The following is a 17,403-nucleotide window of genomic DNA, read 5'->3' on the forward strand; positions in this document are numbered from 1 at the left end:
GGGCACTCTGGGCTGGCTGCCCTCCCCCAAGGTTCGGGTTGCCCCCTTGCCCCCTGCGGCGCGGCTCCTGCGCCCGGCAAGCCACCAAGTGGGGAGGGGGGGTGGGAAGGCAAGGCGAGGACAGACGCACGGCCAGTCGGCACTAAGCAGGGGGCGACCCAGAGGCCAGGGAAACCAGGGCCCGGGCGAGATCATCCAGGGATGCTTGCTTTGCCGCCCTTTTCTGGGCGGGGCTCTTGTGACTATCGCGGCTTCTGCCTGAGGGTAGCAAAGCTGGGAAGGACGTTTTCAGCGTGGCATGGAGCGACCTGGGCTGGGAGTCGGGTTGTCCGGGGTAACGGAGCTCTGTAGTCTGAAAACCAGTTGCAACCTTCTCCTCAACTGCAACTGGTCTTCAGTTACCCTGGACAAGATGGCTGCTTTGGAGGGAGGCGTTAGGCCTCACCGCTCCCCACACCCTGCTTTCCCCCGGGCTCCACCCCCCCCCCAACCCTCCAGGAATTTCCCAACCCAGAGTTGGCAACCTTAGGTGTGGAAACAAGCAGGTGCCCACCCTTTCCCTTTTTCTTGCTGGAGAGTGATCCCCACTTTGGGGTTAGGAAGCAGTTTTTCTCCAGGCCAGTTTGGCCGGGGATCCTGGAGGGTTTTTGTCATCTGGGCATGGAGCAGGGGTCACAACAGGGGGTGTGGGTGGGGGGAGATTTGTGAATTTCCTACATTGTGGAGGGGGTTGGACTAGATGACCCTGGAGATCCCTTCCAACTCTGATTCGAGTGCTGCCCCTGTTGAACTGCTGCCTGCTGGGACCTGGTTAGAAGCCCCATTGAAGCAGCGCAGAAAGAACTGCTGGTTCCCCTTGGGGACTGGGAGTAGTGCAGCTTGGACCTGATTGGTTAAGCAGCACAGGCCCGATCTGGTTATTTCACCCCCCCCCCCCAATCCTCAGCCCTGGCGGAGTTCCAGGTGTGCTGCTCAGGAGTTACAAGAGGATAAGAAACAGCAGATGACAGTGGTTTTGAATGGATAGCCATTTTCAGCAGGTACGGCTTGTTCTGTACCACAGAGAGGAGAAGAGAAGCAAATAGTTTCTTATTAATGGCGGAAAGCACAAGAGCCGTACCTCCTTGTCTTGCTGGGGCAGGTACACGTGGAAGGCCACTCGATGGTGACCCGGGTTATGGTTTAACTGCAGGCACCGCTGTACAGTCTGTTTGGGGCCAGGAGGCTGGCCGTTAACAGAGTCAAAGCACCCCTCTCTTCACCCCTCGAAAAAAATCCCACACTAATGTTATCCAGTCTGGCGCTGTACCCATGATCAAAAAAATATTGTCCCGGGAGAGGCAGCCTGTGGTTCCAAGGTCACAACAGGTAGGTGCTTCTCCTAGCAGACGTTTGAAACAGTTACCAGCTTTTCAGCTGCTGTGTCTCTGAGGCCGAGCGGAGAAGCTTCTCACAGGGTGGAGGTAAATATGACCACTTCCTAATGGCTGGCAGATCAAAGGTTAAAGACATAGTAGCAGAAGCTGGTTGAAGTTGGCATCCCTCGTTGAAAAGATTCCTCGAATTCTCTGTGTCTCCCAATGTGAGATCCGTCCCGCCAACATGTGCTGTTCGGTGTTCATGAGTTAATTTTCAAACCTTCATCTCCGTATCTGTGAATGCTGAAAGTCTGCATATTTGACAGCGTGACCGAAGAAGAGTTAGACCTGTCGAAGTCCACTATTTCAGTGGTGTGCCTGTGCTTAAGATCATACTGTTAATGGCCATACTATCCATCATCATCAATCATGTTTTCATCCCTCCTTTTGTCCAAGGAGTGAAGTGCAGCACATACATGGCCCTCTTTTCCTCCATTAAATCCTCACAACGATCTTGTGAGGCGGGCTGGGACAATTGCTGTCTTTCAACCTAAGCTTCGCGGCTGGGTGGGGATTTGAACCTGAGACTTCTCTCTCCTAACCCAATGCTCACTCCCTACACCTCTGTAAGATTTCAAATTGAGAACAAACAAACAGGCATCTCTTCCACAATCAGTGGGATTTAAAATGCCGGTAGACTCCTGTTATTAAAGGGGAAGAAGATTCCTGACTGGAGAGCAATTAGGTAGCTGTGTTGGTCTGTCTGTAGCAGTAGAAACTCCGGACACTTGCTCTTTTCTACTCACTGAAGAGAGTTGTCTTCTCCTTTACCTTCTTTCCATAATGAATGAGAGAACAGATAAAACCTTGCACGGTTAAAAAAGCAAACAAGCCACTATCTCTTCCACAGCTGTTCTTAGAGATGCCGGAAAGCAGGAGGGCGGGGGTATGCGCAGCGCACAGTTCAGATCCATTTGAAGCTAGTCTGCTGTGAGCTGGCGCCTGTGAATTGGTTCAGCCATGTCAGAAGCCTTCTGCTGATGTGAGAGGCAGGACCGTCCCTAGAAGGCTGTTTGTGCTTGAGGAACGGGCCACATGTATGTGCCTTGAAGGCATTTTGAAATGGCATGACACTGTTATGGCTGGTGACCTTCTAAAGCTGGGTTTAACACCGTGCATCCGAAGGTTTGGCTGACTATGGGCGAGCAGCCTGTGGAGACAAAGTCTTCAGACGTTCCTGGCGGTAGCCGTCTGTTCAGAACCTGTTGGTCTTTGGATCTGAGGAAAAAGTAGAAGATTCCCAGTGACTTGTCACACTGGGTGCTTTTTACTTCTGTAAACCTGGAAGGCCCAGGCCAGCCTGATCCTGGCTGACCTTGGAAGCTGAGCAGGGTTGGCCTTGGTTGGTATTTGGATGGGAGATCATTTTTCGTTTTGTTAGTGCTTACAGATAACACTTGTCAGGGATGTTTTAGGCTGATCCACATTGAGCAGGGATATTGTACTACATGGCCTCTATGGCCCCTTCCAACTCCATGATTCTATGATCATAAATAAACTAAAACACAGTGGTTCAGGGTAGTCCCCTAACCAGGTTCACTAGGAAGGGAGATCCTCAGATTTTATTGTTATTTCACCAGTGCATTTCTTTGCTTCTGCCACCTGCCTTCCCTCCTCTCGGCCTTCTAGCATCTAAAAGTGAGCTTTTGCTCTTGCTCACTCAAGTTCCAGCCCATAAAAGTAGTCTGTCTCTCCTAATCCCTGATGGGAGAAAGCTCTGCCCGCTGAACATCCCTTTCTTGTCTGGTCCTTAAGCCATGTAAATAGTGCATAACACCTGTACTGCCGATGCATGCAGCGTAACCCAATCTGCAAACCAATGGTGAAAAGCTGAGAACAGAAACCATTCCCAGAAACAAAGCTGGGGAGTGTTTGCTCCTCTTTCAACCCACAGTCCATGTGAGTTGTGTTATTTATTTAATTCACTTTTACCCTGCTTCCCAATGGGGACCCAAAATGCCTTACAACATTCTCTTCTCCTCCATTTTACTCTCACAACACCCCTGTGAGGTAGGTTAGGCTCAGAGAGTGTGATTGACCCAAGGTCACCCATGGCGTGAGTGGGAATTTGAACTCCGGACTCCCAGATACTAGTCTAACGAGTTTGATGTAGTGGTTAGAGTGTGGACTCTGATCTGGGAAAATTGGGTTTGATTCCCAACTGCTCCACATGCAGCTGCTGGTGTGACTTTGGGTCAGTTACAAGTTCTTTCAGAGCTGTTCTCTCAATAGGAATCCTTGAAGGAGCTCTCACCCTACCGACCTCACAGGGTGTCTGTTGTGGGGAAGTGAAGGGGAAGGAGACTGTAAGCCGCTCTGAGACTCCTTCGGGTAGTGAAGAGCGGGATATAAATCCAATGCCGTCGCCGTCTTAGCCACTAACCACACCGGCTTTTAAAGCTCTGTTAGTGTTACAGCCCTTACAGTTAAATCAGACAATCATCCATAACCCTCTCAAATAAGACATTTATCATGTTATTTTTCTTTGGCACCCCCACACCCAGGTGTCTGAGAAGGCAGCATATACATTTTCTAAACAAATAGCAGTTTTAACGGGGTTTTAGAGGATTCTGTTAGGTTAGACGGAGCTGCGGTGGTTCAAGTGGTTAAGACGCTGAACTGCAGGCTGTGGAAGGTCGGTAGTTCAGCAGTTCGAGACCTGAGTGTGTCGCATGACGGAGTGAGCTCCCGTCTCTAGTTCCAGCTCCTGCCAACCTAGCAGTTCTAAAGCAAGAAATTGCAAGTAGATAAATAGGGACCCCTTCAGTGGGAAGGTCACAGCGTTCCGTGCGCCTTGGTGTTTAGTCATGCCGGCCACATGACCACGGAAACGTCTTCGGACAGCGCTGGCTCTTCGGCTTTGAAACGGAGATGAGCACCGCAACCCTAGAGTCGGATTCGACTGGCTTTCGAGCAAGGGAACCTTTACCTTTATTAGGTTAGAGTGTCTCCTGTTACTGTTGGAGCCAATGGGGGCGTGCTGCAGGATGCCCCCTTGTGGCCACAGGTGTCTGCATCAGTGGGATTGTCTTGTGTGCTTCTGTTCCTCCCAAAGTCTGGAGTGACTCCTTGAGTTTTGCACTGGGAGGAATCTGAGTTCGCTCCGAAACAAGCGGTCGCTGAGGGCCGCTCTCATGGCTTGTGAGACTCGCCCAGCCCTCTGGGGGAACTCCTCTTTCTTGGGGGAAACGCCTCTTTCTCCGGGCTGAATATTAAAACCAGATGCTGGCTGGTGGCTTTTGATTTGTGATCCTGGGGTGGGCGATGGGGCTGAGGCTTTGGGGGGGGGGGCTTGAGCAACTACGGTGTGTGCTGAGAAATGAGGGTAGCTGTGGAAGGATCGGGTGCCGCTGAGGTAGTTGGCAGGCCTGGCCTTAGGATGTGGTGAGAAGCTGTTGCTCTTCCGTGATGTGAGGAGCGGCCGACTTTTGAACTGGCTCCTGGACTTTCAGTAACAGTTCGAGTCTTCTGTAGTTCAGGGAGGAGGAATTTGATGACTGCCGTGCAAAACGTCTGCTGGTTTCTAGTAATCAAATCCTTGCTGAACAGACCGGCTGGTTTCCTTTTCTTTCCCAGTCTGCTTTTGTTGATTCTACTTCATTTCTACCCTGCTTTTGTTCCCAGTGGGGACCAGAATCAGCTGATGCTGTTCTCCTCTCCTCCATTTTATCCTCACAACAACCCTATGAGGTAGGGTAGGCTGAATGTGTGTGACTGGCCCAAGGCCACTCAGGAAGTTTCATCACTGAGTGAGGATTTGAACTCGGGCCTCCTGGTCTGGCCTTCTTCTTTTGGAGGTATTTTTTTGCATTTGTGTGTGTGTGACCATGCCTGGAAGTCATGGCGACTTCTGGCGACTCCTACTGGGGCACGGAGGATGTTCAGAGAAGTGGCTCGATAGCCTGCCGCCTCTGGCCTCCCAGCCCTGGTACTCTCTGGAGGTCTCCCATCCAAAGACTTGCCAGGGCCGGCCCTGCTTGGCAGGGCTCCTAGTCTGGCCTTCTGACCGCTCCACCACCCTGGCTCTCAAGGGAACGTGTTTGACTGCCTGCATTTGTTTACTTCAAACATGTTTACCCGTGTCCTGACACGATGCTTCGAGTCAGCTTCTGTCCACGATAAAGCAGAAGAGTGCATCTGTGGACAATAAATGCAGACTTACAGGCCATTACAATCAGCAGTTAAAGCAGCGCAGCGGGAGAAACAGAATGACGGGCCAAGTGTAATGACTGAACAAACCGGAACAGGGAGGGACGTGGCTGGAGAGAGAGGCCCTCCCCGCCCCAAACAAAACATCTGGGAGAAAAGAGCCGTGTTTGTCTTGCTGCCTGAGCGCCAAAAGCGTAAGGGCCGCGTAGAGATGTAAAATTTCTGGAAATTTTGAAGCTCGGAAAAAAACCCCGTTTTTTCCCGGGAAAAAATGGAAATTTTCGGGAAAATTGAAAAAAATGCTACATTAGCATTTCTTTTGTCTTTTCCAGATTGAAAGTCATTCTGTTACTTTAGGAACATAAAATATGACTATGGACATTTTTACTTGGCATGAAATTATCACAACTAGCATATTAAAAATATAGTGTATCCAAACAATTATTACAAACAGAATACCCACCCACATGCAAAAACAAAACTGAAACCTTTTTATTGTCTTCTGACAATAGCACCTCCTAAAGGAAGAAATGCATCTTGTTCTTGCATTGGAGAGTTCAGTTTGTAACCTACAGCTTGCTTGTCCTCAGTGCACAGAAATTAGATCAATCTGATACCATATATATATATATAAAATGGGGAAAAACTTTCCCACCCAAAATTTTCCGTTTTTTCCCCGGGCCTTCACATCTCTAGGGCCGCGGGAACATCTGTTGACTAGCCTCAGATACCTGTTCTGCACTGGCATGAATTGGGGGCGCCATGCTGCTAAAAACCCCACATTTCCTTTTGCCGACAAAGTTGCGGAGACAGCAGGACAACAGACAAGGGTACATCATTCCAGGGGCAGGTGGGAAGGGGGCAGGAATCAAGCCTTTCTTGTGTTGTGGAAACTGCAGACACCGTCTAAGGCACCACTCTGCTGGACTAGTGACTTGATTGGCCAGAACCCTCTGTAGACATCCAGGGTGAAACTTAGACCAGGAGTCCCCAGTATGGTGCCTGTGGACACTACTGGACATTCCAGCACTTTTCCTGGTGCCCCCCATGTGCTTTTAGAAAGTGGGTGGAGCTAGGTGGGGCATGTAGATTCAAAGGTATCCTGTTAAACAGAAGTTCTGCCTGACATGTTGAAGAGACATTGATAGAATTATATAGAACCTCAGCCCCTGGCATCTTGTGCTCCGCTCCATCAGCTGTGGCAGCCTTTTGGTGATTGTGCCCACCACCCTGTGTCAGAATTCCAGAGGTGCCTGTAGTATCAAAAAGTTGGGGACCCCTAAATTGATTGGTGCAGCTGAACACAAAACAGTGATTTTATTCCTGACTCCCTTTGAGGCCTACCTTGGGAGTCCCCAGCATGGTGCCCGGGGGGCACTAGGGTACCCACCATCACCATCTCCAAGTGCTTTTAGAATGTGGGCAGGGCCAGGTAAGGCTTTTGCCCACCAAGGCTTCTGAATGGCTGTGCGGATCAAAAGGCATCTTGTTAAACAGAGCTTCCTCCTGAAATGTCGAGGAGTTACTGACCGCATTCTACATCACCCTGCTCCTTGACATTTTGTGGTTGGCGCCACCTCCTGTGTCAGCCATTTTGTTGTTGCGCCCACTGCCCTGTGTCAGAATTTCCAAGAGACCCGCAGGGTCAAAAAGACTGAGGACCCATGGCCTAGCTCCTCCTGTGTCCCTTGAGGTGCAAAATGCAGCATGAGCTGCTGCCTGAAAGCTGTGTGCTCTTTGCTGCCTCATGTCTCTGCAAATGCCGTAAAGCTGCTTGAATTCAGTAGAGGTGGCCTGAGATGTGTTCTGGGCACAGGACTGAGCCGTGCAGTAAAACACATCCTAAACTTTTTTCTTTTACAATGGACTCTTTTCCTGGGCCTTCAATAGCAGCTTAATGCAGATGTTTTAGCGGGCAAAACTGTTCTTGGCGTGGAGATAATTGGTGGGGGAAACAATCAGTCGCCAGGGACCCTCTGAGGTTGCACTTCCACCACATTGCCAGGAAAATTCCCCCCTTTTTGCACTGCCTTTTAACACAATCTCTCAGCGGTTGCCGTTTACATAATACCCTGATGAGGAGGCGCTCCAAAGAGTGGGTAATCACGCTGCTATTGTGCACAGAGGCGTGCAGATCCAAAGGCGCAAGGGATCCGAAGTGTGCCGGGCGTCCCGACAATGACGGTCTTGGCGGCTGTGAATTTTCCGGCCGTGGAAAAATGAAGGCCCAAATTTGCAATAAGCTACTCATTGTTAGTTAAGCAAAAGGCGCAGGCTGGAATGTAAAGCGGGGGCATGGCCCCAATTCAATGCTCATCACAGCAATCTGTTTGCTTTTGATTATGTCACGGAATACCACTCGCTGACTCTTTGTTTGCTTCTCAAAGCCATTCGAAGGAGAAGAGTAGAAAAGGTTCCCTGGTGTGGGATAGTGGACAGCGTGATGTAGTAGGCCCTGCAGGAGAGCAGTGTTTGAATCCCCCCCCCCGCTATTCCATGAAGCTTGCTGGAAGACCTTGGGCTAGGCTGAGAGTGGCTGGGCTACCTCACAGGGCTGTTGTAAGAACAAAATGAAGGCGGAGGAGATCATGTATGCTGCCCAGAGCCAGTTTGGTGTAGTGATTTCGAGTGCAGACTCTAATCTGGGAGAACCAGGTTTGATTCCCCGCTCCTCCACATGCAGCTGCTGGTGTGACCTTGGGTCAGTCACAAGTTCTTTCAGAGCTGTTCTCTCAAGGGCAGTCCTCGAAAGAGCACTCTCAGCCCCACCTACCTCACAGGGTGTCTGTTGTGGGGAGGGGGAGGGAAAGGAGATTGTAAGCCGCTCCGAGACTCCTTCAGGTAGTGATGGGCGGGGCATAAATCCAATCTCTTCTTCTTGGAGGAAGGGTGGGTTTGAAATGTAGTAACTACATGTGATTCGTAAAAGAGCCAAAGAGATTCGGTCCCCCGGGATCTCCAGTTAATAACACAGTGATATGAAAGACATCACCTCTGCCTGAGAACCTGGAGAGCCGCTGCCAGCCAGAGTAGACATCACTAACTATAATAAACCAGGGGTTCAACTCAGAAGGCAGCTTCATAAGATATTAGATGGGTCTGACATTCACTGTCATGGCTTAGTTAACATACGGTGAGAGAGTCATGCCCCCCCCCCCATGAAATAGGCTTGCAGTTCTGCAGTTTGCAGTTCTGCACTTTTGTAAAAAGGAGCTGCGGTGGCTCAAGTGGTTAAGACGCTGAACTGCAGGCTGTGGAAGGTCAGTAGTTCAGCAGTTCGAGACCTGGGTGCCGCATGACGGAGTGAGCTCTTGTCTCTAGTTCCAGCTCCTGCCAGCCTAGCAGCTCGAAAGCAAGAAATTGCAAGTAGATAAATAGGTACCACTTCGGTGGGAAGGTAACAGCGTTCCGTGCGCCTTGGTGTTTAGTCATGCCGGCCACATGACCACGGAAACGTCTTTGGACAGTGCTGGCTCTTCGGCTTTGAAACGGAGATGAGCACTGCAACCCTGGAGTCGGACTCGACTGGCTTTCGAGCAAGGGAACCTTTACCTTTACTTTTGTAAAGCCTTTTCCTGAAGCAATCAAAATAGGCTTTTGCCAGGTCCCTTGTTGCTCCAGTGGGGGGCATTCTGGGACATCCCCCGTTGTGATGATGTCACCCCGAAATGACGCCATCACGCCAGGAATGTCGCATGGGGACACTCTGCTGTGAGGGCGATACTCTGCTAAAACCGGCTTAAAACGTTTTGCCCTCAAACCAGAGCGTCCCTACAGGGCATCCCCAGTGTGATGATGTCACTTCCGGGTGAGATCATCATGTTGGGGAAGTCACGTGGGGACGTGGGTGTTTGGGGGTGGGATTTCCCCCACCGGCCAGCTGGTTGGCGGTGGACAGAAGCCCCCAAAACTGCTTTGCCCCGACCTGGGGACTGGCAAGTCTAAATCAAAACTTTGCAAGCATGCATGCAGTAGGAAATGCCTTGTGAGGCTATATGTTCACTAGCACCACTAGGGAGCACTGTGCAATGAAACCAGGAAAGCTGACAGGGAAATAGAAGTTTCTCTTTTCTCCCCAACGTGACGCCCTGGCTATCTTTTAGTCACACAGCAAAGAATGCAGCGGCCTTCCTGCGTGGTTGCCTTCTAAGCAACTGCTGTTTTCAGGTATACTGCCTCTGAACATGCAGGCTCCATTGAGCCATCACAGCTAATAAATCAATGGCTTTCCCTCTCTGAATTTATCTCTTCCACTATTGAATGCGTATTAAATGAACTGCCTACCTTTGGGAACCTTTTGGCCAGATTGGTGTGATTTCGGAGAAAGCACTGTGCATTACAGACGCTTGGGGGGACACACGCTTGTGTTACGTGCGGGCCCAGCCTGGCCCATCTAGCCCCATCATAGCCTTTAATGTTTAGTAGTGTATTAAAATGTGCAGCTTCAGTCCACCCCACCCCCCCAAAAGGGGTGTGTGTGTTATTCTGGAGTGTGCCGAACACCCTGGTCCAAGCCACAACATCACACGCCACAACACCACAAGTCACAACATCGGAGAAATTGCTAGGGCTTTACTCAGGCATGTATGTTTGGGATTGGGATGCTGTCTGACCTAATCATTGCGTGGTTTGATTTTAAAAACATGACTCTTTTTTTTTTTACGGCCTTAGTGAGTAAGGTCAGCCGGTGGCCTTCTTTGGAAAGTTAGTTTGGCTTACATGTGAAAGCATGGCCAAATGTGCCTTTCTTTGGGGGTATTACAATTCGTTCTGTGTAAGTGCTGATATCTGTACGAGGAGCAATTGGCGCAGCCTCCAGAGGAAGTAAGCCCTGGCCTTACGGGAGTTCAGGGACCATTAATGACTGTTAAGTGGGAGATCCAGCCAGCTGCTCAAGTTTGCACCATGCTCATGGTGAAAACTGCAAAAATTACTAGTCCTCAGTTAAAAATTACTGACCTGCCTGCTAATGCGTGCTGTGGTAAAGGGATGGATTATCCTTTGTTTCTTTAAAGAAATCATTTACAGGGTTTTTTTTGGGGGGGGGGATCAGTGTTTAGCTTTTAATGGTTGGTTTTGTACTGTGTGGCCTAAACCTTATACACTATCTATGTCACATACATCATTTATCACAGTACCTGGGTTAAGAGCACATGAGGTCAGCCTCCTAAAAGAAACATGCTTTTAGTTCAAAGCTGAGTGGCTAAGAGTTTGTTGTAACAAAATGATAACATCCAGGGGTGTAAATGGTCAAGAGTAAATGGATAGTTGAGCCTGGTATGGTGGCAAGGCACAGGGTTTTCATAATATGTTATATTGTGTTTAGGTCAGTGTTTCCCAAGTGATGGCACTTAAGTCAGTGTTTCCCAAGTGATGGCAGTTAGCTCAGCGTTTCCTTATTAATTTATTTAGAGGAAAACGATATTAGCTATTTATTTATTTATTTAGATATTTATACACACTTTTCCCCCCAGATGGGGACCCAGTGGGACTTATATCTTTCCTTCTCCATTTTGTCCCCACAACAACAACCCTGTGAGGTCGGATAGGCCGAATGACTGGACTCAAGTCACCCAGCAGGCTTCCATGGCAGACTGGGGATTTGAACCTACGTATCAAGTGGTTAAGACGCTGAACTGTGGGCTGTGGAAGGTCGGTAGTTCAGCAGTTCGAGACCCGAGTGTGCCGCATGACGGAGTGAGCTCCCGTCTCTAGTTCCAGCTCCTGCCAACCTAGCAGTTCGAAAGCAAGAAATTGCAAGTAGATAAATAGGTACCACTTCAGTGGGAAGGTAACAGCGTTTCCTTGGTGTTTAGTCATGCTGGCCACATGACCACGGAAATGTCTTCCGACAGCGCTGGCTCTTTGGCTTTGAAACGGAGATGAGCACCGCAACCCTAGAGTCGGATTCGACTGGCTTTCGAGCAAGGGAACCTTTACCTTTACCTTTATCCCAGATCTTGGTCTGACATTCTAACTACTACATGTCAAGGGCAATATAATACTCAAAGAGGTTTTTAAAAAGTAATAATACCCTAAGTGTGACAGCAGTAATTACAGATAGTGATCATTGATTAATAAATAAGTCAAAAGTATTACTGAAAGTAAGTTTCCAAAAACAACAACGAAGCAGTAAAAACAAAACGTAATAAAAAGCCAGCAGAGATAATAGAAACTGAAACCATTGAATTAGAACAACCAATAAATATTAGAGAGCCTGCAATGAAAAGCCCAGTTGAGGTCCGTCAGCATCTGTTAAAATAGGCCGGCATCTAAAACAGCAAAGACATTAGAAGGAAAGTCTTAATGTGTCTTCTGAAGGACAGGAGGGGATGATGCCAGGTGGGCGTCCACGAGAGGGAATCCCATACAGCTGAAGTGACTGCAGTCAAATTATGTCTAAGGGATACATTTATTTTGTATTCTAAAAAGGAGATATGTGTCATCATCGCCCCTCAAAGGGTTTAGTTTTAGAGCAAGGAAGAAGAAGAAAAACCTGCCTATTTTCATATGCGCATACCCCTTGGAAATCTGCTTGAGCTGTGCATCTGGAAGTACTTCCTCTTGCAAGAAGGCAAGAAAAGAGACACATGCAGAGATGCAACAGGGAGCCTCCTCCAAGGCCGGGCAATTGTGCATCAGGCGTAATCTGATAATTTGATTACACCTGATGTAGAGTCATGGCGCTATGACTTTCTACCTGCTGCAGCAGATCAGAAGGAAGGCAGCACGTGCAGAACTGATAATCATGCAGAGATGCAGCAGGGTAGCCTCCTCTGTGTATGGATACTGTCCATAGGAGCCTATTTAAGGAGTGAATGAATGTATTCCTTGTGGCTCTTTGCATGCCCTCAGGACCAGTTGGAGAGCCACAGCATTAGAGGCTAGAATTGAGTTCTAGCAGAGAGACGTCTCTGTGAAATGTTTGCCTTGGAACATTAACCTTGTGCCTTGCCTTCATACTTTTAGGTCCGGGTGATGCTGGAGCTCTGCAACGGCACCAAAGGAGTATGTTTAACAGGTAGGTTGGCAAAAAGGGGGCATATGAACCGAGGGGCATACTTTGCCCTGCTGACACTGGCGCAGTAAGTGGTGTTAAGTGGCCAAGGTTTAGAAAATTTTAACTTCTGTTGGGGGGGGGGGATGTCACTGTCCCTTAGAGCTCAAACCAACAAGACTATCATCATGTGTCCCTAAATTGTAAATTACCACCTCAGTTTGCCTTAGGAGCGTGCAGGGAAGGAGTTTAACCCTTTGACCTCCCATCAGCTTGTAGCACTGTTCTACTTTGGCAGTGCTTAAATTTTGCTGAGCTGTATCGCGTGTTCTGTGAGGCAACATGCAGAGAGCTGGTTCAGGGGCACTAGATAACCTAAGCAGAATAGTTTTTGGGTGGCATAGGGCAGTGTCTGTGGAAAGGCGCATGTACCATGAACCCCAGAGCGATTGTTTTCGCTCCAGTGAGACCTCCTTGCAGAACCTGTACTCTGTCCAAGAGCAGCCTGCTGAAATATAACTTGCCTCTGATTTGGGGGACAGAGTGTGGTTCATTTGCTTCCTTTTAAAGATTAGATTTCAATAAGTAGAGTTTTTTTCAAAAGAACACTAGTTGTCCCCCCCCCCCCAATGCGGTATTATCCTGTGTAGGTTCTGTAGTTTTCTGTGTGAGTGAAGCAGAAAATACATTTTCTGTACAGTGAAACCTACTGTTGATGGCTCCTTCTTTAAATTATAATCACCGCAATTTCTTGGTTGGTAGCTATGAAGTTAACCAGGTTGCTAATGCATTTCAGTATGCTGAGATGCTCAAAGGCTGGGGTCTCCAGTGTGATGCCGTGGAACCCCAGCTTTAGAGCATGTCTGCATACTGAAATGCACCAATACCTTACTTGGTGCCCGCTGAGTGTTTCCAGAAAGTAGGTGGAGCCACTTCTGATTGGCCATTGGACATCTGATTGACTGTGCCGATTAAAATAACATTGTTTCCGCGACAGCAGCCACCACAATGTTGGTGTTATTCTCTGTGTCATTCGATACTTTTAAAATTGCCTCTCTTTCCCCCGGCACTTGGACTTCTCATGTGCCTCTGTGTGGCTCCACCCGCTGTGGCAGCCATTTTGAGCTTGCGCCCTCCACCCTGTGTCAGAACTCCAGAGGTCCCCACAGGGTTGTGGCCCCCTGCTCTAAAGCTTACAAGTATGTTAAAGTTAAAGTTTCCAAACTGTTTTGGTCTCCCGTTCAGTATTCGGCTGGCACAGTATAACCAATCACGGTCTCCAATTCAGCTGGCCCAGCCCTTACCCATAAGAACTCTCTTCTCAGTTTTAATATCAAGTCATGCCTCCTATTTATTTTCTGTTCTTTGTTTGGTTTTGTTCTAGGGCCCCCAGGATTACCAGGTAATTTGCCTTTTCTTCTTATGTTGCTGTCAAAACTATTGGCGTAGTTGAGTATTCTTGCACAGTGGATAAAAACTAGGGGCGGCATGAAGGAGTGGGTGTTCGGGGTGAGTTGCCGAGGCCCGAAAGCCGTGGGAAGGCCTGCCACTGTACAGCAACAGTTATCCTTTTTCTCCCTGACTGGCGGTAGTGCTGGTGTTAGGCTAGTGTTGCCAGCCCGGCACCAGCGAAAGCTGGGAGGTTTTTTGGGGTGGTGCCTGGGGAGAGTGGAATTCCAGAGAAACATGGTCTCACTTTCCAGATGATGTTCTAGGAATTTCCATAATCTCTATGGTCTTTGCCATACAGACTGGGGGATTCCGAGAAATTCACAATTGACACCATCTCCCCCATTTTTCTTCCACAGCTCAAATTATCGAGGGCAGATGAAAAACACACCTTTTCTTCTTTCTAAAGGTGGTTAGCGGGTGTTTTTCTTCCTTCTCTGAAAACCGAATGTTTTCTAAACAACCTCTGGAAAAAGTTGTCAGTAGCTGTCCTTGCACAATGTTGTACTCAGTGTCTTAATATAGTTTTTTTTTTAACCACCGGTATTACAGAACCATCCGAAACTGCCGACTCCCACTCAAAGCCGTTTGAAAGCAAATTGAATAGCTCTGCTTTTAATTTCTACTGCCGACGGTGTCCTTTTCCCTCCATAAGGCGTCAATTAAAACCCCAGATATTATGAAACTCTAAGGATGCAATGACTGTATTGGCACAGCTTTAGAAGGAGCTCTTCCTTTCACTGCTGCTTGCTTCATAGCTTCCAATGCTCCTTCCCTGCCTATTGGTCTTGTACAGGGATTCATACGTTTAGCGATCACATAAAAAACAACAACACCCCGATGTTGTATGGTTCTGCAGAATCTGTAGAGATCACAGATGCGTTGTGGTGGTGGCAGTGAGGTCAGTGTCGGTGAAGGGAGGGGGAGGGGAGGGGTGGGTCACCCCCCTATCTATTCCGGGGTTTTGCTCTTCAGAGTTTGCTATCTTAAAGTGAAGATATTGGAATGCATGTCCAGCAGTCAGGAAAAGATCGATCTGGAAATAGGGTGGAGCTGGGGGAATCTGGTAATTCCTAGTGAATCTGCTCCTTGTAGAAACATAGAGCTGGAAGGTACCCCAAAGGTCATCAAGCCCACCCCCCCTGTACAGTGCAGGAGATTCACAGCTCCCCTCCACACTTCCCCAGTGACCCCTGCTCTATGACCAGAGGAAGCCAAAAACCTCCTGCATCCCTTGGCCAATCTGGCCTAGAGGGAATCCCCCAAAGTATTGATTGACATATAAGAAAGGGTCACAAGAGTGGAGCACTGGCTCGTCTCTTCCTGCCCTCCCTCTCATGATCTGCCTAAATTCACAGAATCGGCATTGCTGTCAGAGGGCCGTCTAGCCTCTGCTTAAAAACCTCTAGAGAAGGAGAGCCCACCACCTCATCCCGTGGAAGCTGGTTCTGCTAACTATCAAGCAGTTCTTCCTAATGTTTAGCCGAAAACTCTTTGGATTTCATTTCAACCCGTTGGCTCTGGTCTGACCTTCTGGGACAACAGAAAACCACTCTGCTCCATCCTCTACATGACAGCCCTTCAAATACTCGAAGATGGCTATCCTATCTCCTCCACCTCCTCCTCTGTCGCTTTAGGGAAAATGAGGAAATACCGGAGGGAAAACTGTGCATGTTTAATGCCGCATGTCCTCTGAGCATGAAACCAATTCATTAGGGAACACATGAAATTATGTCCTTATTCAAGGCTTGCTTGGTCCTTTCTGGTTCACCTGCTGACAACCAAGCAGGGAGCCCTGTATAGATTACGAGAAAGTTGGTTCTTTTTCCTTTTAGGCTGTCAGAGGATCTCATGTAAATGAAAGTTTTCCTTTCCTTTCATTCTTTGCTGTTAGGGTTGCCAGCTTTGGGTTGGAAAAGTCCTGGAGATTTTTTTTTTTGGGGGGTGGATCCTTGGGGAGGAGAGGGGTTTGGGGAGGGGAGAGGCTTCAGCAGGGCATAATGCCATAGAGTCCACTGTCCAAAGCGGCCATTTTATCCCAGGGAACTGAACTCTGTTGTCTGGAGAATGGTTGGAATGGTTGGAATTCTGGGGGGTCTCCAGCCACCGCCTAGAAGTTGGCAACTTGATTTGCAGTAGGGAAGCCCATTCCTCTGCTAGCTTTTTTTTTGGGGGGGGGATAACGTTTGTTTCCCCTGGCTCTCTATCATCCTGCAGGCAGGACAAAAGCAGGTTGTCCGTGAATACATTTATGAGTTTGCATTGCATAGACCTCCTCCAGACGTGGCATTTCATGAACTTCCTCTTTCTTGGAAAAGGTTCACGTTCCACCCACTTGCGTTTCCCTAGCACATTTAAGTGTGTGAGTAAATTGTGCTTGGAATATGTCATTGGGACAGATGTTAGGACCGTGAAACTTTTCTTCCTCTCCTTGAAGGATATTGGATTGGATCCCAACTGCAGTTTTTGTGAGACCAGACTCATGCCATCCGACTCCTGTCTGCTTGACCAGGGACGCTCTGGGACAATGATGCTCTGTATTCTTGGTGCTGGGGCGGCAACAGTGGGAGGGCTTCTGGCGTTCTGACCCTGCTGGTGGACCTCCTGATGGCCCCTGGGTTTTGTCCACCGTGCGACACAGAGTGTTGGACTGGATGGGCCATTGGCCTGATCCAGCATGGCTTCTCTTATGTTCTTATGTTGTGTTCTTAATGATGGTTAAGCTGTAACACAGCATCCTTCATTATTGGTTGTTCAGTACATTTTTGTTCCACCTGTCCCCAAGGAGCTCAAAGTGGCCATGTTCCTCTGTTTATTCCCATGCAACTGCCCTGTGAGGCAGCTTTGGTGTAGTGGTTCAGTGTGCAGACTCTAATCTGGGAGAACCGGGTTTGATTCCCCATTCCTCCACTTGCACTTGCTGATGTGACCTTGGGTCAGTCACAGACTCTGGCACAGCTGTCCTTGAAAAAGAGCAGTTTGTGTCAGAGTTCTCTCAGCCCCACCCACCTCCCAGGGTGTCTGTTGTGGGGAGGGGAAGGGAAAGGAGTTTGTAAGCCGCTCTGAGACTCCAAGTGAAGGGCGGGGTATAAATCCAATCTCTTCTCTTCTTCTTCATTGGTTAAGCGAGAATGGCCCAAGATCGCCCCACAAGGTTTGTGGTAGAATGGAGAGGTCTGAACATGGGTCCTGCCCAGGGGTCTCATGGAGGGGGAGCGCTCCGGAGCCCCGCTCCGGGAGTGACCAGCCCAGGGGGCGGGGCGGTCACATGACCAAGCCCCGCCCCCTGCAACAGAGGGGAAACCTCCGCGGCTGCCAAGCTCCCCCTCCCCACCAGAGGCCCGGGGAGCCGACGTGCCGCGCGTCGATGGAAGCTGCCAGGGCGGCCGG

At 49.0% G+C, this 17,403-nt stretch overlaps 1 protein-coding gene across 1 annotated transcript in view; it reads left to right on the plus strand.

Annotated features, from left to right (window-relative positions):
* Nucleotides 1–6: 6 nt before the first annotated feature.
* The window catches only part of GLDN (gliomedin), a 51,649-nt gene continuing 34,252 nt past the window's right edge, over nt 7–17,403 (plus strand). Inside the window, exons 1-3 of the mRNA XM_015425488.1 lie at nt 7–31; nt 12,537–12,588; nt 13,949–13,966. Coding sequence (XP_015280974.1) covers nt 12,546–12,588; nt 13,949–13,966 — 61 coding nt within the window. The 5' untranslated portion in view covers nt 7–31; nt 12,537–12,545. The remainder of the gene's footprint in view (nt 32–12,536; nt 12,589–13,948; nt 13,967–17,403) is intronic.

Source organism: Gekko japonicus, unplaced genomic scaffold (genome assembly GCF_001447785.1).
Source record: "Gekko japonicus isolate JY-2015 unplaced genomic scaffold, Gekko_japonicus_V1.1 scaffold462, whole genome shotgun sequence".
Lineage (NCBI taxonomy): Eukaryota > Metazoa > Chordata > Lepidosauria > Squamata > Gekkonidae > Gekko > Gekko japonicus.